A 20,413-nucleotide genomic window follows, 5' to 3' on the forward strand; every position below is an offset into this window, starting at 1 on the left:
TCTCCCATATACCAGACCTTTCTGTCCGCCGCTCTCCCATATACCAGACCTTTCTGTCCGCCGCTCTCCCATATACCAGACCTTTCTGTCCGCCGCTCTCCCATATATCAGACCTCTCCATCCTTCTATATACCAGGCCTCTCCTCTCCATCCCCTGCTCTTCTATGTACAAATTTATGTACAGTATCTGTTAATAATAATCTTTTTATTTATATACCGCCAACATATTCTGCAGCGCTTTACAAGTCAGATAATTTCCAGACATTATGGTCACTGTCCCCATTGGGGCTCACAATCTAAAGACATACTGATAGGGAATGTAGAGTGTGGGAGGAAACTGGAGAACCCGGAGGAAACCCACACAAACACGAGGAGAACATACAAACTCCTTGCAGATGTTGTCCTTGGTGGGATTTGAACCCAGGACCCCAGCGCTGCAAGGCTTCAGCACTAACCACTGAGCCACCATGCTGCCACCTACTTGGTAGGAGTCTTGTACTTTATGGAAGTATCAGATAGATAATTCCAATCCCAAGAGTTTCATCTCTTCAATATCACGGTAAAGACAGAGCCCTACATCTGGACCGAAAGAGAGACGTCTGTCTACTACCCCGCTGATGCTCCTGCGATGCGATTTGCAGGGCGTTAAATTAAAAAAAAAAACTAATAGAATTTCAGAAATGTAAAAAAAAAAAAAGCAGGAAACTTTTTCACCCGTTTTAGAAGTTATCGATGTCAGAATGTGATGACCCAATAACAAATGTTTTTTATGGGTTTTTTTTGTCCAAAGAAAAAATGTTATCTCTATTAAAAAAAAAAATGGATGATAGTGTAAAACTATTGGTTTTCTGAATGTGCTCGTGTAGGCGATGTTAGTACAGGATAGCATTCATTTTATATAGTATAAAAGTTTACAATACTCTAATAGTATACCAAAGTAATAACATTACAGTGTATTGCAGAGGAGTTCAAGCAATCACAGGTTCAAGTTCATTAAAGGAAATAAATTAAAATGTAAGAAAATACATTAACAAATATTGAAATCAAAACATAAAAAACACACACAAAACATATAAAAGTTTCAATCACCTCCCATTTCCCTAAATATACAGTAAATATATATCTAGATATTTTTTTTTTATATAAAAGTTTCTAGCAAGTTTTCAAGTTTTAGAGAAGCCTAAAAAAAAATAATTAATTAAATGAACATATATTAGTGTGGCTGCATACCAAATTATCAAAATAAATATTTTAAAATACTTGTCTCAAGGGTTAAATGCCAAAATAGAAAAAACAAAAATAGAAATATTAAAATAGTTTTGCAGGAGCAAAAAATTGAATAGAGATCAGAAAGTGGTGTTGATCCCAAAATGGAAAAAAAATAAAAGCTATAGCTCAACCTTTAAAAATGTTTTTGTAAGGTTTTATTTTTTGTTTCTTTTTTTGTTGTTTTTTTTTTAAAGCAGTTAAACAAGAAAAAAAAACTAAATAAATTTGGTATCATGATAACTGTAAAAAAATAAAAGTTACCAGGTCATTTTTAAGTGAGCATTGCAAAAATAAAAGCCTAAAGAACAAAGGAGTGAAATTAAAATTTTTCTTCAGTTCCCCTCAACTTGAATGTTTTTTCCTTTTTCGTTACAATACAAGGAAAAAAGAATAATGTCATCCAAATTTACCATTTGTCCCATAAAATAAAGCCTCACATGGCTATGTTGATGGAAAAATAAAAAATGTATGAAGTTAAAAAGGAGGAAAAAACTAAAGCGAATGAGTGAAAAAATGTCTGAAAAAAGGTGTTAATATACTGTATCTTATACAAACTTTTAATTTTTGTTATGTAGTTCTAGTGTCAGTCCTTCTCTCCACTACAGAAAACGAATCCCTCTGAAAACAAAGGGGACGTTTCCCCACAGGATTTCACCGAGTCCTTTATAATGCAACATACAATCTAAAAACCAAATGTGAAAATGCAAAGGATCTGTCAGCGCTGGCCGCTCGCACATAGAGAGGAGGTAATGAGTTTATTCCAGTCTAACAAACATTACTTTATTTACAGGAGAATTTGAGCAATCGAACAACGTGCTGAAGCCAGGAATTTGCTCGGATACTTGTAAGGAATTCCACCAAATAAAACAGACTGTCTTACAGCTGAAACAGAAGGTACGTGATCGATCTCAGACACTGTCCACCCTGCCGAGATTACAGAATTGTACACCGATAAGAAACACTTACACACTGTATTGTAATATAGTAGTTATATTCTTGTACATAGGAGTAGTATTATAGTAGTTATATTCTTGTACATAGGGAGTAGTATTATAGTAGTTATATTCTTGTATATAGGAGCAGTATTATAGTAGTTATATTCTTGTACATAGGAGTAGTATTATAGTAGTTATATTCTTGTACATAGGAGTAGTATTATAGTAGTTATATTCTTGTACATAGGAGCAGTATTATAGTAGTTATATTCTTGTACATACGGAGCAGTATTATAGTAGTTAGATTCTTGTACATAGGAGCAGTATTATAGTAGTTATATTCTTGTACATAGGGAGTAGTATTATAGTAGTTACAGTGCCTACAAGTAGTATTCAACCCCCTGCAGATTTAGCTGGTTTGATAAGATGCAAATAAGTTAGAGCCTTCAAACTGCAAACGAGAGTAGGATTTATGAACAGAAGCATAAATCTTACAAACCAAAAAGTTATGTTGCTCAGTTGAATTTTATTAAATTTTAAACATAAAAGTGTGGGTCAATTATTATACAACCCCTATGTTTAATATTTTGTGGAATAACCCTTGTTTGCAATTACAGCTAATAATCGTCTTTTATAAGACCTGATCAGGCCGGCACAGGTCTGTGGAGTTATCTTGGCCCACTCCTCCATGCAGATCTTCTCCAAGTTATCTAGGTTCTTTGGGTGTCTCATGTGGACTTTATTCTTGAGCTCCTTCCACAAGTTTTCAATTGGGTTAAGGTCAGGAGACTGACTAGGCCACTCCAACACCTTGACTTTTTCCCTATTGAACCAGGCCTTGGTTTTCTTGGCTGTGTGCTTTGGGTCGTTGTCTTGTTGGAAGATGAAATTACGACCCATCTTAAGATCCTTGATGGAGGAGCGGAGGTTCTTGGCCAAAATCTCCAGCTAGGCCGTGCTATCCATCTTCCCATGGATGCGGACCAGATGGCCAGGCCCCTTGGCAGAGAAACAGCCCCACAGCATGATGCTGCCACCACCATGCTTGACTGTAGGGATGGTATTCTTGGGGTCGTATGCAGTGCCATCCAGTCTCCAAACGTCACGTGTGTGGTTGGCACCAAAGATCTCGATCTTGGTCTCATCAGACCATAGAACCTTGAACCAGTCTGTCTCAGAGTCCTCCAAGTGATCATGAGCAAACTGTAGACGAGCCTTGACATGACGCTTTGAAAGTAAAGGTACCTTACGGGCTCGTCTGGAACGGAGACCATTGCGGTGGAGTACGTTACTTATGGTATTGACTGAAACTAATGTCCCCACTGCCATGAGATCTTCCCGGAGCTCCTTCCTTGTTGTCCTTGGGTTAGCCTTGACTCTTCGGACAAGCCTGGCCTCGGCACGGGAGGACACTTTCAAAGGCTGTCCTGGCCGTGGAAGGCTAACAGTAGTTCTATAAGCCTTCCACTTACGGATGATGCTCCCAACAGTGGAGACAGGTAGGCCCAACTCCTTGGAAAGGGTTTTGTACCCCTTGCCAGCCTTGTGACCCTCCACGATCTTGTCTCTGATGGCCTTGGAATGCTCCTTTGTCTTTCCCATGTTGACCATGTCTGAGTGCTGTTCACAAGTTTGGGGAGGGTCTTAAATAGTCAGAAAAGGCTGGCAAAAGAGATCTTTAATCCACACATGTGAAGCTCATTATTCTTGGTGCCTGAACTACTTCTTAATACTTTAGGGGGACCAAACAGAATTCTTGTGGTTTGAGGGGTTGAATAATAAATGACACTCTGAATTAACTTTTTACGTTTTAAAAAAAAACAAAAACAAAAAACAAAAACAAAATTTGCTGCAGTGCATTTCCCACTTCCAGGCTGATCTACAGTACAAATGTCACAATGCCAAGTTAATTCCGCATGTGTCAACCAGCTAAATCTGCAGGGGGTTGAATACTACTTGTAGGCACTGTATATTCTTGTACATAGGGAGTAGTATTATAGTAGTTATCTTCTTGTACATAGGGGCAGTATTATAGTAGTTATATTCTTGTACATAGGGGCAGTATTATAGTAGTTATATTCTTGTACATAGGAGCAGTATTATAGTAGTTATATTCTTGTACATAGGAGTAGTATTATAGTAGTTATATTCTTGTACATAGGGAGTAGTATTATAGTAGTTATATTCTTGTACATAGGGGCAGTATTATAGTAGTTATATTCTTGTATATAGGAGCAGTATTATAGTAGTTATATTCTTGTACATAGGAGCAGTATTATAGTAGTTATATTCTTGTACATAGAGGCAGTATTATAGTAGTTATATTCTTGTACATAGGAGTAGTATTATAGTAGTTATATTCTTGTACATAGGAGTAGTATTATAGTAGTTATATTCTTGTACATAGGAGTAGTATTATAGTAGTTCTATTCTAGTATATAGGAGTAGTATTATAGTAGTTATAGTCTTGTACATAGGAGTAGTATTATAGTAGTTATATTCTTGTACATAGGGAGCAGTATTATAGTAGTTATATTCTTGTACATAGGAGCAGTATTATAGTAGTTATATTCTTGTACATAGGGAGTATTATTATAGTAGTTATATTCTTGTACATAGGAGCAGTATTATAGTAGTTATATTCTTGTACATACGGAGCAGTATTATAGTAGTTATATTCTTGTACATAGGAGCAGTATTATAGTAGTCATATTCTTGTACATAGGAGCAGTATTATAGTAGTTATATTCTTGTACATAGGAGCAGTATTATAGTAGTTATATTCTTGTACATAGGAGCAGTATTATAGTAGTTATATTCTTGTACATAGGAGCAGTATTATAGTAGTTATATTATTGTACATAGGAGCAGTATTATAGTAGTTATATTCTTGTACATAGGGAGTAGTATTATAGTAGTTATATTCTTGTACATAAGAGTAGTATTATAGTAGTTATATTCTTGTACATAGGAGCAGTATTATAGTAGTTATATTCTTGTACATACGGAGCAGTATTATAGTAGTTATATTCTTGTACATAGGAGCAGTATTATAGTAGTCATATTCTTGTACATAGGAGCAGTATTATAGTAGTTATATTCTTGTACATAGGGGAAGTATTATAGTAGTTATATTCTTGTACATAGGAGCAGCATTATAGTTGTTATATTCTTGTACATAGGGGGCAGTATTATAGTAGTTATATTCTTGTACATAGGAGCAGTATTATAGTAGTTATAGTCTTGTACATAGGGGGCCGTATTATAGTAGTTATATTCTTGTACATAGGGGCAGTATTATAGTAGTTATATTCTTGTACATAGGGGCAGTATTATAGTAGTTATATTCTTGTACATAGGGGCAGTATTATAGTAGTTATATTCTTGTACATAGGGGCAGTATTATAGTAGTTATAGTCTTGTACATAGGGGGCCGTATTATAGTAGTTATATTCTTGTACATAGGGGGCCGTATTATAGTAGTTATATTCTTGTACATAGGGGCAGTATTATAGTAGTTATATTCTTGTACATAGGAGCAGTATTATAGTAGTTATATTCTTGTACATAGGGGGCAGTATTATAGTAGTTATATTCTTGTACATAGGGGGCAGTATTATAGTAGTTATATTCTTGTCCATAGGGGGCAGTATTATAGTAGTTATATTCTTGTCCATAGGGGGCAGTATTATAGTAGTTATATTCTTGTACATAGTGGGCAGTATTATAGTAGTTATATTCTTGTACATAGGAGCAGTATTATAGTAGTTATAGTCTTATACATAGGGGGCAGTATTATAGTAGTTATATTCTTGTACATAGGGAGCAGTATTATAGTAGTTATATTCTTGTACATAGGGGGCAGTATTATAGTAGTTATATTCTTGTACATAGGGAGCAGTATTATAGTAGTTATATTCTTGTACATAGGGGGCAGTATTATAGTAGTTATATTCTTGTACATAGGGGGCAGTATTATAGTAGTTATATTCTTGTACATAGGGAGCAGTATTATAGTAATTAAACATCAAAACAAGAGAATCTTTAAAAAAATTACTGGTCTTTTCTTGATCAAATAATAGCGCTCTCTTCCTTGGGGGTTAATACATTACGAGAGCACTTGGTCGTTTTGACCGCACCAACTTTAGCATTTTTGTGCTTGTTAAGGTTGTACCCAGAAATTACATTGTCTACGTGTTCACTTTACATCAAAGACTTGATTAACTATAAGTAAAAATACCAAATTCTGAGAAACCACGGTGGCCTTTCTTCTTTAACGTATCACATATGGCACAGTTAATATAATGGAGCTGGAATCTGAACTTTAATAAGAACTGAACACAACACATGAACATAAACAAAAATTCTTCGGTGCTACATATTTGCAGCCATTTATATGGCCAGAGCCATGCTCCCGTGCTCACTGCCTGGCATCAAGTGTAAATCTGTGACATTTCACAATAAAATACATGTGGATGGGAGTTTTGAAAAAGAAATCCACATGGAATTCAGGGAACGCTGAGGATTTTCAGATCCACCGGATTCCCAACCTGCTGCACAAATGTCACATGGATGGAAAACTCTGTCAATGTGGAAATTTAAACCGGTTGTGTCACCAGATTTCACAATACAAATAGCATAGATGGCAAGTATAAGGATGTAAAAATGGCTGTATAATCCTTTATATAAGTTTAACTGAATCTCCACCCATCTAGCTTGATTAACTGCTCCTCAGTGTCCCTCCTCTCTCCTGCTGTTGACCCTCTCTCCAGCTAGCCTGATGGTCAGGTCTTCAATGTCCCTTATTCCTACTACTGAATCTTCGCCCGCTTAGATTGACAGACAACTGCTCCTCAGTTTCCCTCCTCCCTTCTGCTGCTGAACCTCTCCCCACATAGGCTGATAAACAGGTCCTCAATGTCCCTCCTCCATGATGTTGAGTCTCTGCCCATCTAGACAGACTAACAGATCCTCAATGTCCCTTCTTCCTCCCACTGTTGAATCTCTTACCACCTATTCTGATGGACAGGTCCTCAGTGTCCCTTCTTCCTGCTGCTGAATCTCAGCCCACCTAGACTGACTGTTCCTCATTGTCCCTCCACCCTGCTGCTGAACCTCTCTCCAGCCTGATGGACAAGTCCTCAATGTCCCTTATCCCTACTGTCTAATCTCCGCCCGCTTAGATTGACTGACCGCTCCTCAATGTCCCTCCTCCCTGATACTGAACCTCTCTTTACCTAGCCTGATATACTAGTCCTCAGTGTCCCTTCTCCCTGCTGCTGAATCTCTGCCCACCTAGACTGACTGTTGTTCAGTGTCCCTCCTCCCTGCTGCTGTACCTCTCTCCACCTAGACTGATGGACAGGTCCTCAATGTCCCTCCTCCCAACTGCCTAATCTCTGCCCACTTAGATTGACTGAAAGCTCCTCAGTGTCCCCTCCTCCGTTCTACTGAACCTCTCTTCACCTAGCCTGATGTAAAAGTCCTCATTGTCCCTCCTCCCTGCTGTCAAATCTCTGCTCAAATAGACTGACAGCTCCTTATGGTCCCTCCTCCCTGCTGCTGAACCTCTCTCCACCTAGCATGGTGGACAGCTCCTCAGTGTATCTCTTCCCTGCTGCTGCTGAGATCTGACACTGCCCAGTACAAGCTGCAGGTGTCAGTCAGGCTGGGTTTAGTACAGGAGATAAGTGGGGGACAGAAAAGAACAATAGGGTCTTATACATTAAAAGAGGGCGGTGTAAAAGCAGGGAAATTGCTCATCTGGTCCAGTTGTGTACCACACAACAAGAAAGGAGCTTGGATATATCAGCTGCTGCAGATCCACGGGTAAATGAACCATAAAGAGAAAGAAGAGTGGATAATATGTGGTTCCTCTGCTTGAATGTTTCAGGAGACAAAATTACAGCCATTTTAACATTAATTTTTAAAGTAAAGACAACAGTCTGATCAGGTCTGAAAAATTTATTTAATAAGGTATATAGTTAGGATTGTGAAATCTCACAACTCATTCATTCGGATTTTCAATAAATTTTTTTGTGATACATGGGGCCTAATTTTTATATAATTTTTGTATTCACTTTTCTCATGTTTTGGCTATACGGAGTGAAAATGTCAAGAAGGAAATGTACATTTATTTTTACCATTTTTTTTATTTTATTTAAATAGCAGAAAATGCCACTTAAGTCGGTTTTAAATTATGCTCCCTATTTCGTTTCAGTAATTTTTATGGGATGAATAGCTTTTTCAGAGGGTTATTTTCGGAAGCCGAACTAGAAACTACACTTTGGATTAGCAGTGGCTTTTTTTCTCTTGTTTATTTAATTATTTAAGTGTTTTTTTTATTCACTTAAATATTTTAACCCCTTAACGACCGCTGATACGCATTAAAACGCCGGTCATTAAGGGGCCTTATTTTTTTAGGGAATAGCGGCGCAATCCACGCGGGTGTCAGCTGTGTGTGACAGCTGACACCCTGCAATATCGGCCCAGGCCGGTTTTGCGACCCATTGGGGCCGATTAACCCATTAAATCTCGACAGCGGTATTCAAAAAAATTCCTATGGTTTCAAAATGCACACTACACCCCTAGATAAATTCCTTAGACAGAAAAGTTTCCAATATGAGGTCACCTGGGTGGGTTTCTGCTGTTCTGGCACCTCAGGGGCTCGGCTAATGGAGCCCACAATCTATTCAATCGGAATTTGCATTCTAAAAGCCAAGTAGCTCCTTCCCATCTGATCCCTGCCGTGTGCTCAAACAGTAGTGTATAACCACATAATGGGTACTGCCACATTTGGGAGAAATTGCATAACAATTGTTTGGTCCAATTTCTCCCATTATTCCTCGTGTAAGTTATAAATTTGGTGCTAAAACAGTATTTTAGTGGAAAAAATAATATTTTTTGTTCTCACATCTAAATGTTATAAAATTTTGTTAAATCACCGGTAGGTTAAAAATGCTCAGTACACCCCTATATGAATTCCTTAAGGGGTCTAGTTTCCAAAATGGGTTCACTTGTGGGGGAGTTTCTGCTGTTTTCGCATGTCAGGGGCTCTACAAATGTGACATGGCATTCACAATTTATTCCATAAAAATAGCTCTTTTTCCTTTCCTAGCCTTGCCATGTGCCCACACAGAAGTTTTTGACCACATATGGGGTATCATCGCATTCGGGAGAAATTGCATAACAAATTATGGGGTCCATTTTCACCCTTTACTCATTGTGAAAATTACAAATTTGGGGCTAAAACAACATTTTTGTGAAAAAAAATGAAAATTTTCCATATGACAACCTAATGTTAGCAAATTCTGCGTAGTACCTGTGGGTTCAAAAAGCTCAAAATACTCCTGGATAAAATCCTTAAGGGGTGTAGTTTGTAAAATGGGGTTATTTGTGGGGGTGTTTCCACTGTTTAGGCACGTCTGGGCCTCTCCAAATGCGATATGGCGTCCGCTCTCAATTACAGCCTTTTTCGCATTCAAAAAGTCAAATGGCGCTCCTTCCCTTCTGAGCCCTGCCGTGTACGCAAACAATAGTTGTCGCCTTCATATGGGGTATTGGCATGCTTCGGAGAAATTGAACAATACATTTTGTGGTCCATTTTATCCTGTTAACCTTGTGAAAATAAAAAAAATGGGGCTAAAGTAACATTTTTGTGAAAAAAAGTTAAATGTTTATTTTTTCCTTCCACATTGCTTTAGTTCCTGTGAAGCACCTGAAGGATTAATAAACTTCTTGAATGTGGTTTTGAGGACTTTGAGAGGTGCAGTTTTTATAATGGTGTTACTTTTGGTTATTTTCTGAGATATAGGCCCCTCAAAGTCACTTCAAATGTGATGTGGTCCCTAAAAAATGGTTTTGTAAATTTTGTTTTTGAAAAATGAGAAATCGCTGGTCAACTTTTAACCCTTCTAACGTCCTAACAAAAAAAAAATCTTTCAAAAATTGTGCTGATGTAAAGTAGACATGTGGGAAATGTTATTTATTAACTATTTTGTACGACATAACTCTCTGGTTTAAGGGCGTAAGAATTAAAAGTTTGAAAATTGTGAAATTTTCAAAATTTTCAACAAATTTCCGAAATTTTCATAAATAAACACAAGTCATATCGAAGAAATTTTATCACTATCATGAAGTACAATATGTAATGAAAAAAACAGTCTCAGAATCAGTGGGATCCGTTGAAGCGTTCCAGAGTTATTACCTCATAAAATGACAATGGTCAAAATTCAAAAATTTGGCCGGGTCATGAAGGTCAAAATTGGTTGGGTCACTAAGGGTGTAAACATTGTGCTCCCTCCATCTCCTCGTCTCTTATCCCTCATAAGTTCATAAAAAGACGTTAAAGGCTATGTAACATGTTGCGTTTTTGCAGCATTTTTTTTTCCTACAGGCAAAACCTGCTCTCTTAGCAATAAAGAAGTTGCTTACAAGAAGTTGCGTTTTTGCTGCTTCTTTTGCTGCGGGTTTTTTTTGGTGCAAATTATATGTTTCATTTGTCTACAGTACATGTTTAATAAAGTTTGTTTTATTTGCAAAAAACGCTGCAAAAGTGTTTTTTGCAATGCTTTTGCACTTTTTTATTGCTTTCTATAAAGTGAAAAAAATGCTACAAAAATGCTGAAAGATTACAAAAAAAAACGATGCAAAAAATGTGCGTTTTTTACATGCATTTTACAGTCTCAAGGGGGTAATAAAGTATCGATTTTTATCTTTATTATATGTAATCTCCAATGTCCTTAAAGAGTAACTAGACTTTTATTTTATTTTTTTTAATAATTTTCAACATGGAAAGTTATGAAAGTTTTCAAATCGCTTTATTAGGGAATTCATCTTAATTAATGATAAAAGAAAAATTTAATGTGTCTTCCTAATTCCTACTTTTACCCAGTCTATTTGCTGCCTTCAGCTGCATTGATATCAGAGCTTACTCATTTGGAGTACAGATGATGGCAGTGATGGGTCAGCGCCTGTGTCTCACTAGCTCTGGGGATAGGCTGCTGCAGGAAAGAGGAGGAGACAGGAGCTGACCCATCACTGCCATCATCTGTACTCCAAATGAGTACATTCTGATATCGATGCAACCACTTACTGTCCATGCATTTTTTTTTAGAGTAATAATGAAAAATCTGTAATCAATTAATTTACAAGGATTCAGAACTTTGATACTTGAGGAAATTATGTTAAAAAATGAAAGTTTAGTTTCTCTTCAAACGGAGGGTGTTAGCCTAAACTAAGGGTCCGTTTTACATCGCACAATACTACCACCAATTATTATACTAGATCGCTCAGTGCGTATAAGTAGCCATAGTTCTTGGCAGCGGGTGTCTGGTTTAAACAGGACTATGTGCTGCCGAGAATGGTGATTTTTTTTATGCCGCATAAAAGATTATTTCAGCCGATGAACGGGCATTCTGCTAGTTCATCAGGTGATCGTCAGCCTGTCTAAACTGCAAGATAATTGTGAAACGAGCGTTTTTAACAACTATTCTCTTGCTGAGTAAATGCACCTAATTAGTATAAGCTAAGCACTTATCCTTGTAGGGCAAATAGCTCCTATAAAAATCGCTGCCTCCATTGTGCAGAAATTGAAGATTAATCGGCTCCTTGCACTTGGGTATGGAAAGAGTCTCAGTGCTCCATTCCACCTACTGGTCTTGCATGTCCCCACCTCCCTTTCTGTTGATTGACAGCACTGACAGTTACCGGTAAGGGAGGTGGGAACATGCAAAATCAGTGGGCAGAGCCATGCACTGAGTTTTCTGGCCATGCCCAAGGTGCACGGAGCCTTCTGGCTATGCCCAAGGTGCACGGAGCCTTCTGGCCATACCCAAGGTGCACCGAGCCTTCAGGCCAGGCGCAAGGTGCACCGAGCCTTCTGGCCAGGCCCAAGGTGCACCGAGCCTTCTGGCCAGGCCCAAGGTGCACCGAGCCTTCTGGCCATGCCCAAGGTGCACGGAGCCTTCTGGCCATGGCCAAGGTGCACGGAGCCTTCTGCCCATGGCCAAGGTGCACCAAGCCTTCTGCCATGCCCAAGGTGCACCAAGCCTTCTGGCCAGGCGCAAAATGCACCGAGCCTTCTGGCCAGGCCCAAGGTGCACCGAGCCTTCTGGCCGTGTCCAAGGTGCACCGAGCCTTCTGGCCGTGTCCAAGGTGCACCAAGCCTTCTGGCCAGGCCCAAGGTGCACCAAGCCTTCTGGCCAGGCCCAAGGTGCACCAAGTCTTCTGGCCATGCCCAAGGTGCACCGAGCCTTCTGGCCAGGCGCAAGGTGCACCGAGCCTTCTGGCCGTGTCCAAGGGGCACCAAGCCTTCTGGCCAGGCCCAAGGTGCACCAAGCCTTCTGGCCAGGCCCAAGGTGCACCAAGCCTTCTGGCCATGCCCAAGGTGCACCGAGCCTTCTGGCCAGGCGCAAGGTTCACCGAGCCTTCTGGCCGTGTCCAAGGTGCACCGAGCCTTCTGGCCATGTCCAAGGTGCACCGAGCCTTCTGGTCAGACCCAAGGTGCACCGGGCCTTCTGGTCGTGCCCAAGGTGCACTGAGCACTCTGATTAGCATATTATATTCTGCATAAATTGCAATACAAATTCGCGATTTTTATCAAGGGGCTGTATTACCTACAAGACTCTATGCTTAGTCTATAATGCCGGTTTCGGCAGACAAACTCCCTTTAAGTGAGTGTAATCTTTATACGCCTGCAGTCAATAATACTTTGTTTCTCTGCTTTCAGCTGGCATTATTACCGAATAGTGTTTCCGAATCCAGCAAACACATCACAGCTGATAAAGTGTTGGCCTCCACCATGTATGTTCAGGGACCACCTGGGTTACCAGGAACGCAAGGACCCCCAGGTAGGACTATGAATAGCTTTGTATATATATATATATATATATATATATATATATATATTGGTAAATCCTAGCCATGTGCATAACTTTACTAGCAAGTCCTAAATAAACATATGAAAAAGTAAGGCCACAGTCAGCCACAATAGTGCGCCTGGCCAAGACCCTTGTGGTGCATCCCAAAACCATTACTAGATGTGCCTTACATTAGCAAAATATACAAAAAGGTATAAAAAATCTTAACTATAAAAATATCAGTTCTCTTTTTCAAAAAAAGACACAAATTTTTAAAAAAAATTTAATGTCAAGAAACTGTTACAATTGAAATGTAACCAATCACTGTGCCCCTTTAAAGGAGGATTCCAATGGTATAAGTTATCCCCTATCCGTGACAGAATAGCTGATAACTGCCAGATTGGCGCGGTCTGATCACTGAGACCCCCATGATCACCAAAAAGGAGGTCCATTTTCAGTGAAGAAAAAATGTCGAACAGCTTTAAAGGGATTGTACAGTGAAAAGAAATAATAACCTATTAATCAGTGGGGGCCCGACCGCTGGAATCCCCACTGATCGGCAGAACAGAGCGCTTTTATCTCCATTAGGGTACAGTCAGACATATTGCTCGCGCAAAGATCTCATTGCAATCCTCGGACTGGCAGTCGGGTCTCCTGACATGAGCATGACAGAAAGCTTCTAATCAGTGCTGGCAGCGAGGTTGGACCAGGGGGCACTAGGCCTGTTGTCCTTTAGTGATAATCTTCTGCTGATAAAACCTTGATTGTATTGAAACAGCAAAACACAGCCCAGTAAGTGACACATCATCGGAATCAGGTTCTCTTCCAGTACATTATGCTGCTCTCACATTACATAGCAAATACCTGCTGACAGATTCCTTTTTTTCACCAGAGAACTCTTTTACATGGTAAATTACATACCTTGTCAATATACTTTTATTAGAATCCCCCCATCGTCGCTCAGGTCCACGGGTCCCTGTTGCTGCACTTTGGCTCCGGTGCTCGACACAGGACAACACTTCCCTGTTGGCACAAGAGGCTTGGCTGACTTAGAAGGGGGCTGGCTTAGCTACTGATATTAGCACTCACGTATAAGCTCTGAAGTTGTTAAGAAGCATGCTCCTCCCTGACACATTATAGCTGGCTCACTGTAACCAAGAATATTGTGCTAAAAAAATATTATGATTATTTTTTGTTATTAAAGGATTACCTGGCCCAAAAGGAAGTGCTGGTCATTCTGGTCTGCCTGGACCACCAGGTCCTCCTGGCCCACGGGGATTCATGGGACCAATGGGGCCTTCTCCAGAGATATCTCCTATTAAACAAGGAAGGAGAGGACCTGTGGTTAGTGCTGAGCAGAGCTCTCTTATCTATGTTTTCTCTATCCATCCATCTCATATCCATCTACAATATCCATCTATCTAATGTTTATTTATCTAATATCTATGGTTCTCATTTATCTATCTATCTCATATCTATCTATCTATCTATTATCTATCTATCTATCATCTATCTATTATCTATCTATCATCTATCTATTATCTATCTATTATCTATCTATCATCTATCTATCTATCTATTATGCATCATCTATCTATTATCCATCTATCTATTATCTATCTATCTATTATCTATCTATCTATTATCTATCTATCTATTATCTATCTATCTATCTATCTATCATCTATCTATTATCTATCCTCTATCTATCTATCTCATATCTATCTATTATCTATCATCTTTCTATTTATCATCTATCTCATATCTATTATCTATCTATCTATTACCTATCTCATATCTATCTATTATCTATCATCTATCTATCTCTTTATCACATACATACACTTGTCCCATACTATCTATCTATCTATCTATCTATCTATCTATCTATCTATCTATCTATATATCTATCATCTATCTATCTATTATCCATCTATCTTTCTATCTATCTATCTATCCATCCATTTATCTATCATCTATCTATCATCTATCTATTATCCTTCTATCTATCTATCCATCCATCTATCATCTATCTATCATCTATCTATCATCTATCTCATATGTATCTATTATCTATCTATCTATCATCTATCTCATATGTATCTATTATCTATCTATCTATCATCTATCTCATATGTATCTATTATCTATCTATCTATCTGTCTATCTATCCTTCTATCTATCTAATATTCTATCTATCTAATATTCTATCTATCTAATATTCTAATATTGTGTCAATCCATATCATATGTGTGTTTCTATCTATCTGTCATATATATAGTATATATATATACAATATAAGTTTTCTAACTGTGAAGTAATCCGGTTATTTTGCAGGGTCCTCCAGGGGCGTCAGGAAAGGATGGACTGAAGGTGAGTAGCAGACATTTACTTTATTGCTCTTTCTCCTTTGTACTGTACAAACAATAGCACTACTGAGGAAAGAAGGAATCTAAAAAGATAAAAAAATCGCCAGAATGTCAGCGATTTTTCCTTAAAACTTTTGTTCAGGGACTCTTTTTTATTCCTTTTATAATTGAATATCTGGATCACAATCACTCTCATGCTCGTGTAAGGGTCGTCACCAACTTTAGCTCCAGAATCCTGAAATGCAAATGTCAACCTTTTCATCTGAAACGGTTGTCACCCAGAAACTGATTTGACTAAAATCTGCCCATAGAGGGCGACACTGGGAATCATATGTATAGTTGTTTCTCCTTGGGTCCTTACCATGTCATGCTTTCCTTTTCCAGGGTGACCGAGGAGCTCCAGGACCAAGAGGACTTCCAGTAAGTATCTGCATAGACATTGGCACAAGATTTGGTTTTAAGCAGTTAAAAATCAAGTGTCCCATGGTTTTGGACAAAGCTGCGTATTATCTGATGGTGTAAAGATAATTTTACTGTAGTAATGAAGTGTAATAACTATAATATATCCAAAGGTCACTTATCTTGTGTTTTCTGTTACTGAACTTTTTACTATGTTTTTTAAATAAAAAAAAGGCTTTGATTTAAAACAAACAAACAAACAAACAAACAGCACCCCATCAGGCTGTGTTTGGTATTGCATTTTTCCATTTTTCAAGTTAGGAAATAAAAGATTATCTCCTCTTAAGGAAGTAGTAGACCCTTTTTCTTATGTCGTACAATCCCTGTTTTCATCTCCACACATTAAGAGCCAGAAGTTATTTTCTCGTCAGTGTAGCTGTATAAGGGCAGATACGGACATGATGTATTTGCTAATGAAAATTTCTGCTGCTATTAAAATTCCCCACAAGATCCAATAGTGACCATGATACAGATTGCAAAATCTACTCCACAAGTGCTTTCTATTGCATAAAAAAATATCTATTTAAATTGTACCTCTTTAGATTTATTTCAATTTTAGGACCTGTCACCTGCCATAAATATGTAGTTTTTTTTTACTTGGTGTAAATGCCGCTGATCTCCTGAATTCGGCGATATTTTTCTTTTGTTCCTGAGACTCTCCGTTCCTGAGATATGGCCCCTTCTTCTCTGTATATAAAACTAGTCTTCTTTGCCAAGTGGGTGTGGGCGTCTTCTTGATGACTACACCCAGTTGGCTAAAAAAAAATAGATTTATATACAGGGAAGAAGGGCCCAGATCTCAGGGACAGAGAGGCTTATGAACAAAAGAAAAATATCGCCGGATTCAGGAAAACAGCAGAATTCAGACAAAAAAATACACATTAATGACAAATGACAGAATTTCTTTAAATTGCTGTGGATTTTGGAAAGTTCAAATGGTTCAAATGAACCATTTCAGTATATATGTAGTATGTATATACTGTATGTATGTATATATATATATATATATATATATATATATATATTAATTTATTATAGATTTATATGATATTATTTTCTCTATATATATTTATATTATGTATTAATTATATAATGAATAATAAAGGTATATATACTGAGTATGGCGTATATAAAGTTTTTGTGTGTATGTGTATCTATATAATATAAATATACAGAGAGAAAATCCTAGCATAAAATATATAATATAAACATAAAATATAAAATAAAAATGATATTATATAAATATACAATTTAATTAGAAAAAAAAAAACAAATCTGCCGGGTACATACTTAAATTACAGATTCTAAAAACACGCTTATCACTGTTTTGATAGTAGCCATTAGCTCCTCCGCAGAAGTTTCTGCACGTTTCGCACGTTTTGATCTCGCTTCCTCAGAGGCTCTAGTACCTTTAATTTATTAAATCATTTTTAAACATGTATAGCTAATAAATAAAATATGTATTTTTTTTTTATATTGTATATAATCTAATATTAAAAGTGGTAAAAGCTATTCTATTTTTTTTGCCAATATGATCTATTGCAAAAAAAAAAAAAGAGAGCTATTAAGTTGTTTCGGCATATCCATACGCAGGAAGGGGTTAAATGCTATGTGCTAAACTCTGACCATTTTAATGTAAATGAAGCAACTTTGCAAATAGTCTTGATAAAAGTAAACTCATGCCCGTTTTGTGTATACAGCCCCACTGCATTTTTTGTAATCAGTATAACATCCTTTGCACCCTCAGGGCCCCCCAGGTTCCTTTGACTTCTTATTACTAATGATGGCCGACATCCGGAACGACATCGCAGAACTACAAGATAAAGTTTTTGGCCACCGATCACACTCCTCCACTGAAGAGTTTCCGTTACCTCAAGAGTTTTCTAACCATCACGAGTCAGTGGACTTTGGTTCTGGAGAGGACTATAAACATCGAACTGTGACAAAGAACCTAAGAACAGAGAAAACAAGCCATCATTAACCAACGACGAGCCGGGGAAGGGAGAAATAATTTTATATGTCTTCAATTGTATAAAACGATGCACTGATATTGGAAAGAGTATCTATTTTTGTTTTTTTTGAGTTTATTGTTATTAATATTATTATTTGTATTATTATGTTGCTTCTCGGTTGTACAGAAAAAGAGTCGTATTCCAAGATGGTCAACTGGAGATCCGGGGTTCTCAGAGGAAATAAATTCACATTTTATAGAAAATTAGACAATGTTTTTTAGAAAAGTTTTAGGGAATTTATAAAAAAAAAAAAAAAAAAAAAAAATCAGTCGTGACTACAAATGTAGCCAGAAGTGAATATTTGCAAAATTTATTGGACAGATTGGCGGCATTTATAAAGTTTGTTGGATTTCCAGAAGACGTATTGTCTAAAAACTCCACTAATAATTTGGAGCCCTCCATTTAATGTGTTGACTCATATAAGTCCACACGCGTAGGAGAAGGAATGTTTGGTATTGATTTTTTTTTCCTGGGTCTCTCTTAACCATTTGAATCAGAGGGCACTATTTTTAGGTGGTTACTAATAAAAATTATATTTTAATACCTTTACGGTCATCCATCTTTCCCTGTCATTCATGCATGATGTATTTCAATACGGCTGATCTTCTTTCCCAGCAGAAAATAAGCGGCACCAGAGGAAACCATTCACCGATTTTACTCTACATTTAGAAAAAAACATGACCCCAATCTAAATGGAAAGGGAGTGTTAGCCCTGTACTGTAGGCACATTCCCAAGACTTCACAATGTTATTTACTGCCTTTGAACTCAATATATAGCATGGCAAAGAAATTTTAATAATGAATATTTCCATTTCCATATTATACAAGGAGCCTAAAACATAGAAAATCATTGTTTGTTTTATTACATATTCAAATATACATTACATTACTGTACTTATGCAGTAGTGATCCTGAGTTACATCCTGTATTATACTCCAGAGCTGCACTCACTATTCTGCTGGTGCAGTCACTGTGTACATACATTACATTACTGATCCTGAGTTACATCCTGTATTATACTCCAGAGCTGCACTCACTATTCTGCTGGTGCAGTCACTGTGTACATACATTACATTACTTATCCTGTACTGATCCTGAGTTACATCCTGTATTATACTCCAGAGCTGCACTCACTATTCTGCTGGTGCAGTCACTGTGTACATACATTACATTACTTATCCTGTACTGATCCTGAGTTACATCCTGTATTATACTCCAGAGCTGCACTCACTATTCTGCTGGTGCAGTCACTGTGTACATACATTACATTACTGATCCTGTACTGATCCTGAGTTACATCCTGTATTATACTCCAGAGCTGCACTCACTATTCTGCTGGTGCAGTCACTGCATACATACATTACATTACTGATCCTGTACTGATCCTGAGTTACATCCTGTATTATACTCCAGAGCTGTACTCACTATTCTGCTGGTGCAGTCACTGTGTACATACATTACATTACTGATCCTGTACTGATCCTGAGTTACATCCTGTATTATACTCCAGAGCTGCATTCACTATTCTGCTGGTGCAGTCACAGTGTACATTGCATTACTGATCCTGACTTACCTCCTGTATTATACTCCAGAGCTGCACTCACTATTCTGCTGGTGTAGTCACTGTGTACATACATTACTGATCCTGAGTTACATCCTGTATTATCCTCCAGAGCTGCACTCACTATTCTGCTGGTCCAGTCACTGTATACATACATTACATTACTGATCCTGAGTTACATCCTGTATTATACTCCAGAGCAGCACTCACTATTCTGCTGGTGCAGTCACTGTGTACATACATTACATTACTGATCCTGAGTTACATCCTGTATTATATTCCAGAGCTGCACTCACTATTCTGCTGGTGGAGTCACTGTGTAAATACAGTACAGACCAAAAGTTTGGACACACCTTCTCATTTAAAGATTTTTCTGTATTTTCATGACTATGAAAATTGTACATTCACTCTGAAGGCATCAAAACTATGAATTAACACATGTGGAATTATATACTTAACAAAAAAGTGTGAAACAACTGAAAATATGTCTTATATTCTAGGTTCTTCAAAGTAGCCACCTTTTGCTTTGATGACTGCTTTGCACACTCTTGGCATTCTCTTGATGAGCTTCAAGAGGTAGTCACCAGAAATGGTCTTCCAACAATCTTGAAGGAGTTCCCAGATATGCTTAGCACTTGTTGGCCCTTTTGCCTTCACTCTGTGGTCCAGCTCACCCCAAACCATCTCGATTGGGTTCAGGTCTGGTGACTGTGGAGGCCAGGTCATCTGGCATAGCACCCCATCACTCTCCTTCTTGGTCAAATAGCCCTTACACAGCCTGAAGGTGTGTTTGGGGTCATTGTCCTGTTGAAAAATAAATGATGGTCCAACTAAACGCAAACCGGATGGAATAGCATGCCGCTGCAAGATGCTGTGGTAGCCATGCTGGTTCAGTATGCCTTCAATTTTGAATAAATCCCAACAGTGTCACCAGCAAAGCACCCCCACA

General features: G+C 38.0%; 1 protein-coding gene across 2 annotated transcripts in view; it reads left to right on the forward strand.

Annotated features, from left to right (window-relative positions):
- The window catches only part of CCBE1 (collagen and calcium binding EGF domains 1), a 440,914-nt gene extending 422,481 nt beyond the window's left edge, over window positions 1-18,433 (forward strand). Inside the window, exons 6-11 of one of the 2 annotated variants that reach the window (XM_073680708.1) lie at window positions 2,060-2,163; window positions 12,934-13,054; window positions 14,268-14,407; window positions 15,401-15,436; window positions 15,817-15,852; window positions 17,639-18,429. In XM_073680708.1, coding sequence (XP_073536809.1) covers window positions 2,060-2,163; window positions 12,934-13,054; window positions 14,268-14,407; window positions 15,401-15,436; window positions 15,817-15,852; window positions 17,639-17,872 — 671 coding nt within the window. In that variant the 3' untranslated portion in view covers window positions 17,873-18,429. Of the gene's footprint in view, window positions 1-2,059; window positions 2,164-12,933; window positions 13,055-14,267; window positions 14,408-15,400; window positions 15,437-15,816; window positions 15,853-17,638 lie in introns of both variants that reach the window. The other variant, XM_073680717.1, reaches the window with a different exon arrangement.
- The last annotated feature ends 1,980 nt before the right edge of the window (window positions 18,434-20,413 follow it).

This window comes from Phyllobates terribilis, unplaced genomic scaffold (genome assembly GCF_046119375.1).
Source record: "Phyllobates terribilis strain yellow unplaced genomic scaffold, ASM4611937v1 Scaffold_1__5_contigs__length_1240528914, whole genome shotgun sequence".
NCBI classification, from domain to species: Eukaryota; Metazoa; Chordata; class Amphibia; order Anura; family Dendrobatidae; genus Phyllobates; species Phyllobates terribilis.